Source organism: Leptonotus elevatus, chromosome 18 (genome assembly GCF_054856555.1).
Source record: "Leptonotus elevatus isolate MCC_2025b chromosome 18, RoL_Lele_1.0, whole genome shotgun sequence".
NCBI classification, from domain to species: Eukaryota; Metazoa; Chordata; class Actinopteri; order Syngnathiformes; family Syngnathidae; genus Leptonotus; species Leptonotus elevatus.
In genome coordinates this window covers 1,473,000-1,485,499 of record NC_141256.1, presented here as the reverse complement: position 1 = coordinate 1,485,499, position 12,500 = coordinate 1,473,000, and the positions used below count along the sequence as shown (strand labels likewise).

The window sequence follows — 12,500 nt, the reverse complement described above, 5'->3', positions numbered from 1 at the left end:
AACTTTACGGCCTCCATCCCTTATTGACATCACAATCGGAACCGGTAATAGAGAGACGTGATCCACCCCAACAACCTGTACCAGTTGCTGACAGAGTCGTGAATTTTGAGGTCGGTGGTAAACGTTTCAAATTAATCGAAATCAAATTTTCGAAAATATTATAACGTAATAAAAATGGCCATAAATATTTAACATGGTTAATCATTGACACAAACTCAAATGAATGCTGCATGTTTGCACTTTTCGGGTTTCAATATGTTGACTGTCTTGATGTATGCAGTTACAGAGATGATCTTAGTCAATCATGCATTCGACGAATGCATGATTGTGTTTTTACCAGAGCTTGCTGCATGAGGTATTTTATGTTTTTGTTATGCATTATGTATTAAATTAAGAATGATTGATTAAATGATTTATTGCATGGTAAATATATATGATGATATTCTCAGTGATAGTTTTTAAAAGCAAAGGCAGTCACTCAATGTTTTTGAATGTGACTGATTTTGAGTTGACTAAAACTGCGATTTTATATGGGATAGTTCAATATACATTGAAAATTTATGCTGTTGTTTTGTCTATTTCTTTGTCATCTGAGTGCATTGAAAGTACTTAAAAACACGGAAAACCCATGAGCTCTGGACCTAGCTGAGTGCCCGCGGCCCTCAGACCCCCGGCTAAATTTTCAGATAATTTCACTTTGGTCAAATCACATCCCTGATGTATGTATATATATATATATATATATATATATATATATATATATATATATATATATATATGCGTATGTATATATATATATATATATATGCGTGTGTATATATGTATGTATATATATATATGTATATATATATGTATATATGCGTGTGTATATATGTATATATATATATATGCGTGTGTATGTATGTATATATATATATATGCGTGTGTATGTATGTATATATATATATATATATATAAATATGCGTGTGTATGTATGTATATGTATATATATATGCGTGTGTATGTATATGTATATATGCGTGTGTATGTATAAGTATATATATATATATATATATATAAGTGCGTATGTATGTATATATATATATATATATGCGTGTGTATGTATATATATATATATATATATATATATGCGTGTGTATATATATATATATATATATATGTGTGTGTGTGGATATATATGTGTATATATATGTAGATATGCGTGTGTATATATGTATATGTATATATGCGTGTGTATATGTATATATGCGTGTGTATATGTTTATATGCGTGTATATATGTATATGTATATATGCGTGTGTATATGTATATATGCGTGTGTATATATGTATATATATATATATGTGTGTGTGTATATATATATAAAAATATATACGTGTGTTTGTGTGTATATGTATGTATATATATATATATATATATGCGTGTGAATGTATATATATATATATGCGTGTGTATATATGTATATGTATATATGCGTATATATATATATATATATGTATATATGCGTATATATATATATATATATATATATATATATATATATATATATATATATGCATGTGTATATATGTATATGTATATATGCGTGTGTATATATGTATATGTATATATGCGTATATATATGTGTATATATGCGTATATTTATGTATATATGTATATGTATATATGCGTGTGTATATATGTATATGTTTATATACGTGTGTATATATGTATATGTATATATGCGTGTGTATATATATATGTATATATGCGTGTGTATATATGTATATGTATATATATATATATGTGCATGTGTCTATATGTATATGTATATATATATGTGCGTGTGTATATATGTATATATGTATGTATATATTTATATATGTATATGTATATATGTATATATATGTATATATTTATATATGTATATGTGCGTGTGTATATGTATATGTTTATATATATATTTATATATATATATATATATATGCGTGTGTATATGTTTATATATATGTGTGTGTGGGTGTATATGTATATATATATATATATAAATATATACGTGTGTTTGTGTGTATATGTATGTATATATATATATATATATATATATGCGTGTGTATGTATATATATATATGCCTGTGTATATATGTATATGTATATATGCGTATATATATATATATATATATATATATATGCGTGTGTATATATGTATATGTATATATGCGTATATATATATATGTGTATATATGCGTATATTTATGTATATATGTATATGTATATATGCGTGTGTATATATGTATATGTATATATACGTGTGTATATATGTATGTATATATGCGTGTGTATATATATATGTATATATGCGTGTGTATATATGTATATGTATATATATATATATGTGCATGTGTCTATATGTATATGTATATATATATGTGCGTGTATATATGTATATGTATATATGTATATATATATGTATATGTTTATATATGTATATGTGCGTGTGTATATGTATATGTTTATATATATATATATATTTATATATATATATATATATATATATGCGTGTGTATATGTTTATATATATATATATGTGTGTGTGGGTGTATATGTATATGTATATATATATATATATATATATATATATATATATATATGTGTGTGTGTATATGTATATATATATAGATATATGTGTGTGTGTATATGTATATATATATATCTATATATATATATGTGTATAGGTGTGTGTACATTTAAAAATGTGTGTGTATGTGTATATATATATATATATATATGTGTGTGTGTATATGTATGTATATATATATATACATATATGTGTGTGTGTGTGTGTATATGTATGTATATGTATATATATATGTTTGTGTATATGTATACGTATGTATATTATATATATATATATATATATATATATATATATATATATATATATATATATATATATATATATATTAGACTGCCCACAATAAAAGGCCACTCTTAAAGGTGCATTTTTGTTTTATTTGGGAGTGGGAATCGAATGTCTGGGGCTTCAGTAAACCAGTCATACAACTGACATCTATTTGAGTAGAAATCAGTACTGACTGGCTTTCTGAGTGCCCCCCATAAAACAAAACTGCACGTTTCCGAGTGGTCTTTTATTGTGGTCACACCTGTGCATTATGGTGTTTATTCAGCATCTTGATATGGCACACCTGTGAGGTGGGATGGATTATCTCGGCAAAGAAGTGCTCACTATCACAGATTTAGACTGGTTTGAGAACAATATTTGAGATAAATGGTGATATTGTGTATGTGAAAGAAATTTTAGATCTTTGAGTGAATCTCATAAAAAATGGGAGCAAAAACAAAAGTTTTTATTTTTGCACCCCCCATGCTTTTATAGTTTTTATTGTGTTCTTGGGATTCAACTTGTAACAATCGTCAGTGTGGCACCGCGCCACAAGTTGCCGGTTCTTTGTTTTTTGTGTGCATGTGTAGCACTTCTTCCCAGTCCTGCTACTTGCGTCTCCTCTAACCTCATGATCCACAAGTGAGTGACGGCAACATGGTGTGGTTGAAACACTGCTCTGGCAAACCTCAGATGGTTCTGGATATGGCTTTAGCAGGGGGACATGTCTGGCACTGCAGCACTTGATTCCCTGTTAGTGTAGTGTGTTACTGATGGGTACCATTTATTACTATGGTTCCAGCTATCTGCAGGTCATTCACCAGTTCTGGGATTTTTGCTCATCGTTCTCATGATAGTTTTGTTAGATAGAGAAAAAAAAAAAAAAAAAAAAGATAGTTTTGTTCTTGCATGGAGCCCCTAACCAGCCCTTGATTGTTTTGTATTGACCAAATACTTATTTTCCATCATAATTTTCAAATAAATTATTTTAAAATCCTACAATGTGAGTTCCAGTTTTTTTCTTATTCTGTCTCTCACAGTTGAATACCTATGATGATAACTACAGACCTCTGTCATCATTTTAAAGAGACCATATCACTGTATTTTAAGCCCTTCCACAGTTAACTATAGGCATGTATATGTATATATTTTACTTTTGGCACAATGGTGATGCAATTTATTATGAAATATTAGTTATTATGGTGGCTACTTTTCAAACCCGAAAGTAAGACGACTGGTTCACTAAAACCCCGCCTCTCCCTTTGTGGCTGCCATGCCCTGTTCTTGATGTTGTTCAAATGCTATTTTTTGCACAAAACCCCTGGAGTTTCGTAGTCCGGAGAGCACCGGACGCTAACCACTAGCCTAGCGCTAGCGTTCGGGAAGACGGCGGGTCGCCCTTCAGCGCCAGAGAGGCCGCGAGCGATCGCAGCAACTTAGGCGGGATGCTCCGCGACCCTGCGGTGGGCCGGCTAATGCCGCGTTTCTCACGCCCTCCCAGTGAGGCCGCCACAAGACCAGCCGGCCTGTGTTTCTCATAGTCCTCAAGCATAATGACAATACTTTATACCGCTATCGCTTTACTACTATTTTCCTTACAGTATTTGTAGTAGTGATTATTATTATAGCTTAAGTACATTAACAATTTTATCTTGATTTATGTTTCCCTTTGTCTGCAGCTCCGGCAGCTTTCGCGTGTAAATCACCCTAATATTGTGAAGTTGTATGGCTCCTGCAGTAATCCAGTAAGTTGACAATGATTTTTATATGAATTATTGTTGTGTAGTTATGGTTATTGGTCATATTTTTATTATTATACATGGTAATAGGAATGCACCGTAAATAGGGCCACCTGAACATTTCCGTCCGAAAATGGCCCAAAAGTGTATTTTTGGTTTTGGTCTAAAAGACTCAACGAAACAATGTGGCTGAAGCATGTGCCGACGTCCCACTGAATTGAGCGAAGGTGGTGCTATTACACAGTGAAATAAGCCCAGCACTAAAACTCACCCACCGCAGCAGCAGGCCATTAGCCTGGAAGGAGAAACCTGCGTGGTTGCCAAAGACTGCTCCTCTAGTGGCCATGAAAACACAGTCATTGCTCAGAAAGAACCAGAGAGGTCGCACTTAGGCTACATTCATACTGCATGATGCAGGCCATGACGTCCAATTGGGACTTTTTTTGTGTTTTTGTTAAATCTGATCTTTTTATGTGCTCTTTCACATTAGAAAACTAGATGTGACTTCTAATGGAAATTAAATGTGTCTATGAGGTGAAGTTAATATCGTCCGCATGTAGGGGCTCATCGCATTTCTCAACTTTAATCTACCTAGGGTTACCTGTTTAAGTCATTATGCCCGCATCCCCTCGCTGTTTGTTTTGTGGAATGCTTATTACACACTATCCTGCTGAGCCTCTGCTAACCTACGAGCTGCAGCTGCAAAGCTAACGTGACTAACATGATGCAGAGATAAAAGTTTGCAATGCATCAGATGTCCGCATTACTAATCATCAACTCAATGGGAGCGAAAAAGCTTCACTTCTCTAGGTATCATTATCACAAGGGCAGAGCGAGTAGTTAAGACAGCGAAGCCATGCTAATTGCTAAGCTATCGGAATGCAATCGCAAATATCCAAAATAAGTGTTTGTGTGATAAGTTAACAGTACACTTATTTTGATGTTTTTGATAATAATAATAATGCATTGGATTTATATAGCGCTTTTCTTGACACTCAAAGACGCTTTACAGAGGAATGGATACATTATTTATGCACTCACACATTCACACTGTGGTGGCAGTAAGCTGCTTAAGTAGCCACAGCTGCCCTGTGGCAGGCTGACGGAAGCGTGGCTGCCAGTGTGCGCCTACGGCCCCTCCAACCACCACCAAACATTCGCACTTTTCTTACACCAGTGTGAGTAGCATCATCTGATTAAATGAATAGACTTGCTTTCTTCACTGCGGTTGAAAATAGAATACGTAAAGGATATTTTATCCAAGGACACATTTGAATAAAGGACAGAAAACTAAAGTAGAAGCCTGTTGTACAGAATTTTCATTTAAAATATCAGGGTTTTTTTTTTCTCACTATTTTGCACGAGGGAGTTGCTAACTTTTAAATCCGATTGAGATTTGCATAACAAATGCTATCCCAATTAATATTTGTTTTATTATTAATTATTTGATAAATTTACCTTCTCTAAAGGACAATACAATAAAAAAATGCAGAAATGGACTATTATGAAATTATTGTTCATTTAATATTGTTTTTTAACCTTAATTTTATATCTTGATTAAATACTGTCAAGAGATGCATTTGAATACTGTCTTTTGAATTTAGGGCCATATCATTTCTATATTTAGGCCCAGACCTTGGCTCAGATTTAAAGAAATGGCAAAATGGAATATGATGAAATGGAAAGGCATAGACAGAAAATACTGGCAGGCAACAGCTGAAAATTTAGTTTTGTGGAGATCTGTCATCAAATAGATGTTGAAACCATAGGACATTCTTAGTCACATTGTCCGACTGCTAGAGAGAGAACAGACAGACAAACTTCTTGTTACAGTAAAATATTTTGCACATATGCAGTATCTTGAGTCACTGCCACTCTTTATGTCATATTAATAAATTGTATGCATATTAAAACAACTATATGTCAGCAAATATGGTCATGCTATACCTCCACAAAAAAAGACTGTGACCTATTCCAGTGCTAGCAGTATAGAAGTTAGCGTTGAGCCCTTTAAGGTCCTTGTTCCTTGCCTTTCAATTTATATGAATGCCTCCCACCCGAAACCCTATCGAGGAGATGAGGGGATTGCAGAAATTTGAGGCAGGAGGAGGGACAAATGTTTGCAAAAATGAGACGATTGCTCCTCACGTATTTCCCAGAGACTGCAAATAAACGGCACAAATCAACCTTCTCTGCTGTCAATTATTGCTATTGACACATACTACAGTCCTGATCACTGTTATTGGCACCCCTTCATTTTTTGCTTGATCTCTACAATATCTTCGGAAATAAAAGGAAATGTACCAAATTTATATCATCAGGACCTTTTAATTGGATGTCTAAAGTAATTCCACAAAGAAAATTGTTTTTCAACTTGCATAATGTAATTCCAAAGAAAAAATAGAAAACACAGCATGTGCAGCAATAATGGCACTCCTCTTTGATATTTGGTTGCACACCCTTTGGCAGTGAAGACTGCTTCCAAAAGCTTCTTATAGCCATCTCTAAGCTTCTTGCACTTCTCCGCTGGTATTTCCCCCCCCACTCTTCCTTTGCAAATTATACTGGCAGGCAACAGCTGAAAATTTAGTTTTGTGGAGATCTGTCATCAAATAGATGTTGAAACCATAGGACATTCTTAGTCGCATTGTCTGAATGCTAGAGAGAGAACAGACCAGAAAAACTTACAGTAAAATATTTAGCACATATGCAGTATCTTGAGTCACTTTCAATCTTTATGTCATATGAATAAACAGTATGCATATTAAAACAACTATATGCCAGCAAATATGGTCATGCTATACCTCCACAAAAACAAACAAACGGTGACCTATTCCAGTGCTAGCAGTGCAGAAGTGAGCGTCAAGCCCTTTGAGGTCCTTGTTCCTTGCCTTTCAATTTACATTAATGACTCCCACCTGAAACCTTATTAAGGACATTAGAGGACGATTGCCCCTCACGTCTTTTCCCAGACACTGCAAATAAACGGCACAAGTCAACCTTCTCTGCGGTCAATTATTGCTATCGACACATACTACAGTCCTGCTTATAGCCATCTTTAAGCTTCTTGCACTTCTGCGCTGGTATTTCCCTCCACTCTTCCTTTGCAAATTGTTCAAGCTCTTGAATGTTTGGAGGTTTATTTTCCCAATGGCACATTTCAAATCATATCAAAGATTTTCAATAGGATTGAAATCAGGAGTCATTGCTGGCCATTTTAAAACAGTATTTTTTCCTTTTTAACCATTCCTGTGTGCTTTTGGGTCTTTGTCTGGCTGGAGGACCCATGACCTTCGACTCAAACCAACTTTTCTAACATTTGGTAGGACATGTCTCCCTAGAATGTCTTGATAATTCTCTGATTTCATGATTCCTGTGGTACGATCAATGCCTCCAGTACCAGATGCAGGAAAGCAGCCCCCCAGAATGATGGATTCTTAACTGTAAGGAGGGTGTTCTTTTCCTTGGTCTGTAATAAAGTTGTTGGCGTGCATTGCCGAAAAGTTATATTTTTGTTTAATCTGTCCACAGAACAGTTTCCCAAAAGATTTGTAGTTTGTCCAGGTACTCCTTGGCAAAGGTTAGCCATTCTTTTTTTATGTCTGTCTCAAGAATGGTCTTCGCCCATGAAGCCCTATTTTTGGTTCAGTGTGTGGCGTATGGTACTTCTTGAAACCATGATCCCAGACTGTTCCAGGTTGGCTTTCAGGTCTTTAACGTGGATTTTTTTCCACCATTCACACCAACCGTCGAAGACTTCTGTCATCAATTTCTCTCGTCCCCCCATGTCCATGGAGGTTCTTGACAGTTCCATGCTCGTCAAACTTCTTCTACCAATATCTTTGGAGATGGCTCTATACTCTTTGGCTGTCTTGTGTTTGCGAATTATAGCACTTCTGTTGTCCTCAGACAGCTCCTTTGTTTTGATGATTGTTACAAAGGAAAAGGCGATAACAGGTAGCTTTTTAAAACATCAAAGTCATCATTCATTGGTTAATTCATGTCAATTGGGCAGAACAGGGAATTCTCATTTGTGATTTACGAAAGGTGAGTAACAATGTGTGTCCATACTAATTTACAGGAAAGGATGCCAATACCAGTGACAGAGCACATTTTAAGATTTCTATTTTTCCCGCCCATTGTTTATTGTTATAAATTGTTTTTTAATCATTTGGTCTTTCAGATATAACACAAGTTCTCTATAAAAAATAAAATGTTTTAGTTGACCTTTTTTTTTTTTTAAGAGATTCCACATTATGTACTTTACCTTCATGGTTCAATAATAGTGAGCAGGACTGTATATGCACTGTTGCCAACTCCCCTGTAAGGAAAGTTTCTTTTGGCAGTCCTAAAAGTTGCTAGAAGTCACTAAATAATGTAATTGCCTAATTTGTATAGTTGTCAATTTGCATGTAGTAATGGACGCAGTAGTAGAGAGGAATAACGTCGTGGGAGAGGCAAAAAGTGAAAACACCCTAAAGACCACCAGAAAAAAGTTGCTAGACTTGTCGCTAGTCAATTTTAACAACAAAAAAATGTCTTGGGCTTGGGGAAGTCGCCAGATTTAGCGAGAGTCGCCAAGTTGGCAACACTGACTATATGCCCACTTTATGCTTCATGTTTCAAGTGGTATTAAAGTCATACATGATCAACACTATTCACAATTTTGCCCCCTGCACCCAGTACATATTTGGAGTGACTCACAAATATGTATAAAGTGTTGCTTATGTATTACGTTGAAGGCAAAAAATTGTGGAGAACTAGGGCTGGGCGATATATGGCCTGGAATTCATATCTCAGTATCAATTGCATCCCTTAACGGTAACGGCACATATCACAATAGAAAATTAAAGGACTACTTCGGCCATGATGACACATTTTTTCACTCATAAACGCTCTTTATGTACAGTACAGGCCAAAAGTTTGGACACACTTTCTTATTCAATGCATCTGCTTTATTCTCATGACTAGTGACTTTTTAGATTCTCACTGAAGGCATCAAAACTATGTATGAACTGATGTTGTGTTATGTACTTAAAGGTGCATTGTGCCGTTTAAAAAGGTAATATTAAAGCTTTTTCTACATCATGCATGCTCCACCAATGCCCAGATGAGTACGAAGAGCCCTAACTGTTTTACTCTGACTGCACTCTGCATCTATCAGCTTTTATATTCCCTTTATAGTAGAGTGTGCGGACCCGCGCACTTCACAGTATCTTTGGGGAGGGGCGTAGTTTTTCTTACCTCATTTGAAGTCATGTCTTCGTTTGTAAACTGTGGCTGTTGCTTTAAGTTCGTGCACGTATATACGTCAGAGTTTTAATGGGCAAAAAATATTATTATTATAAAATATTATACTCATGAAATAGAGGGATCAAAATGTATTGTACAGTGGAACCTTGGAGGTTGAGTCTCGGAACTTCAACCAAAAATCTGAGTAAAAAATGCCTCTGAGTTTGAACTCATTTTCGGAGTTCGGACACACAAGCAAAGCAAGCTAAGCCGAACGTACCTTGAAAACGGGTAGCCGAGTAAAGCCGAGCGAAGCCCAGCAATGCCGAATGCTCACGGTAGTTGAGACAATGAACTGCTCACGAGTGCATTTAGATTTTTCCACAACAGTTTTATTCGCCATGGGCCCAAAGAAAGACAACAGTGCCAGTCGCAGCAAAGAAAAACATACAGTGCTACGAACCACAGTGGAATTAGGAAGGAGATTATCGCGCCGTTCTAACTACCGTGACTACTTCTGTAAATACTGTCATGAGGACCCCCCCTTAGTTGTTCAACAACGTGCCTGACGTTAAACAACGCTCGCAAGGACCGCAAAATACACAAACTCAGTAATGAACTGAAGCAAGCATTAACATAACATTTATCATCCACTGATTCCATCACACCACAACAAAAAAGGTAAGGTATTTTTTATTGTTTAAATACTGTACAGGGTGTAACTGTAAAAAAAACATACCGGTAAATAGAAATTAAAATAGGAATTTTCTGCTTTTGGAGCTTGGGAACGGATTAAGTGTATTTACATTATTTCCTATTTGCGGAGGTTGAACAATTTGGACTTTGAACACTTCGCAGGAATGAATTATGTTCAAACTCCGAGGTACCACTGTAATTATTATAAAACGTTTGGTGTTATAGAGTTAACAAAAAAAAAAGGTAAATAACTGAAAACATGTTTTATATTACAGATTCTTCAAAATAGCCATCCTTTGCTCTGGTTGCCGTATTGTCACGACTATAAGGCGCACTTTTAAGTCTTAAAATTTCTCAAAAATTGACGGTGCGCTTAATAGTGAGGTGTGCCTTGTGTGTGGACCAAGGTCCAAAATCTGACTGACTGTGTGAGAGGACTTCCCGCACACATTGCTTATATACAAGAAAGGCGGACCTGACTGACAGACATGAAAGCACAGAAGAGTCAACATGGTGGCGATAGTGCGGTGGTGCGCCTTATATGTGTGTGTTAAACACAGAAATAGCACCAGTAACTGTGACTGCGCCTTATAATGCGGTGCACCTTATGGTCGTGAAAATACGGTACTTTTTGGCACACTTACCTCGAGGAACTCCTTAACTCTTTGACTGCCATAAACGTTATAAAACCTTTAGCATAAACCTAGGGAAGGGCGCCGAGGACGTTAAAAGACGTCCCCTATGTTTTTTTTTTTTTTTTTTCAAAAACGGGTGCAGGAAAGCCTTGGGCAGCTGTGCTGAAAGTATCAGGCAGATCTGATTAGTCAAAGACTCGTTTTGGCCCCTAGAGGGCAGCGATGACTCTCTTTGCACAAGGTTGGATGGGCCGCCCACCGTGGGCGTCAGTAGAAGACGTGAGGCGGAGCTAGAGTGTTGAGGAGACATGGCTGAATAAGCCCACAATGGCTGCCCAAGCAACCGGTTGCAAGCAGCTCACGCTTGAGCATTTTTTTCAAAGACGGAAAGCATCAATCAATACTAAAAAGCGCATTGATGTCAACGATGATGATGACTCCGAGCTCTACGCCAAAGTTGGAAGCTTTGGCGTGACTGTTATGAACACGTAGTAAGCGCGGCTAGCGCTGCTAAGGCCGGAAAACGCGCACAATAGCCGGCCGGGTACTTCTACACAATCGGACATTCGATCGGGCGATGGAGAGTTGGCATCGACCAATGCAGATTGATGATGATGACGATGATGACTCCGAGCTCTACGCCAAAGTTGGAAGCTTTGGCGTGACTGTTATGAACACGTAGTAAGCCTCACCGGCTAAGCGCGGCTAGCGCTGCTAAGGCCGGAAAACGCGCACAATAGCCGGCCGGGTACTTCTGCACAAGCGGACATTCGATCGGACGATGGAGAGTAGTCGAAAAGCATCGACCAATGCACATTGATGATGATGATGATGGTCACTCCCGAGGTTGACGCCGGAGTTGGAAGCTATACGCGGCCGTTATTCTCTCGTCATAAAGCCTCACCGGCTAGCGCTGCTAACGCCGGAAAACGCGGAGCTGCACAAGCGGACATTCGATCGGACAATGAAGAGTACCCCGAGTCCAATGCATATTCATCGGAGGAGCGGGTACAGTCTGATCACGGAGAAGACACTGTTTCTGGACTACGATGCCACCATGAATGGAGTGGATAAAATGGATCAGAACATCTCCTACCACCCGGTATAGCAACTGAAGGACGCGAGGAAGCGAGACGTAACACCACCGTAACGTAACCGTAGCATGATCCTGATATTAGACTTGATGACACACTGCAGTATATACTTGCTATTCCCCGGAAAAAAACGGCCTGCAAGAAAGTGGCGCACGCGAAGAGGCAATCTGTTGTGCAAATGCTGTTGCGTCTCTTTGCACGCAGGAGAGTGTTACAAAAAGAAAAA

The 12,500-nt window shown here is 36.8% G+C and overlaps 1 protein-coding gene across 4 annotated transcripts in view; it reads left to right on the top strand.

The window, feature by feature from the left end:
• The window catches only part of map3k7 (mitogen-activated protein kinase kinase kinase 7), a 102,224-nt gene that overhangs the window by 15,201 nt on the left and 74,523 nt on the right, over positions 1-12,500 (top strand). For 3 of the 4 annotated variants that reach the window (XM_086060642.1, XM_086060640.1, XM_086060639.1), the window contains exon 4: positions 4,558-4,623. The exons of the other annotated variant lie outside the window; for it this stretch is intronic. In XM_086060642.1, the coding sequence (XP_085916768.1) occupies positions 4,558-4,623 (66 nt within the window). The remainder of the gene's footprint in view (positions 1-4,557; positions 4,624-12,500) is intronic. 4 annotated transcript variants of the gene reach the window in all.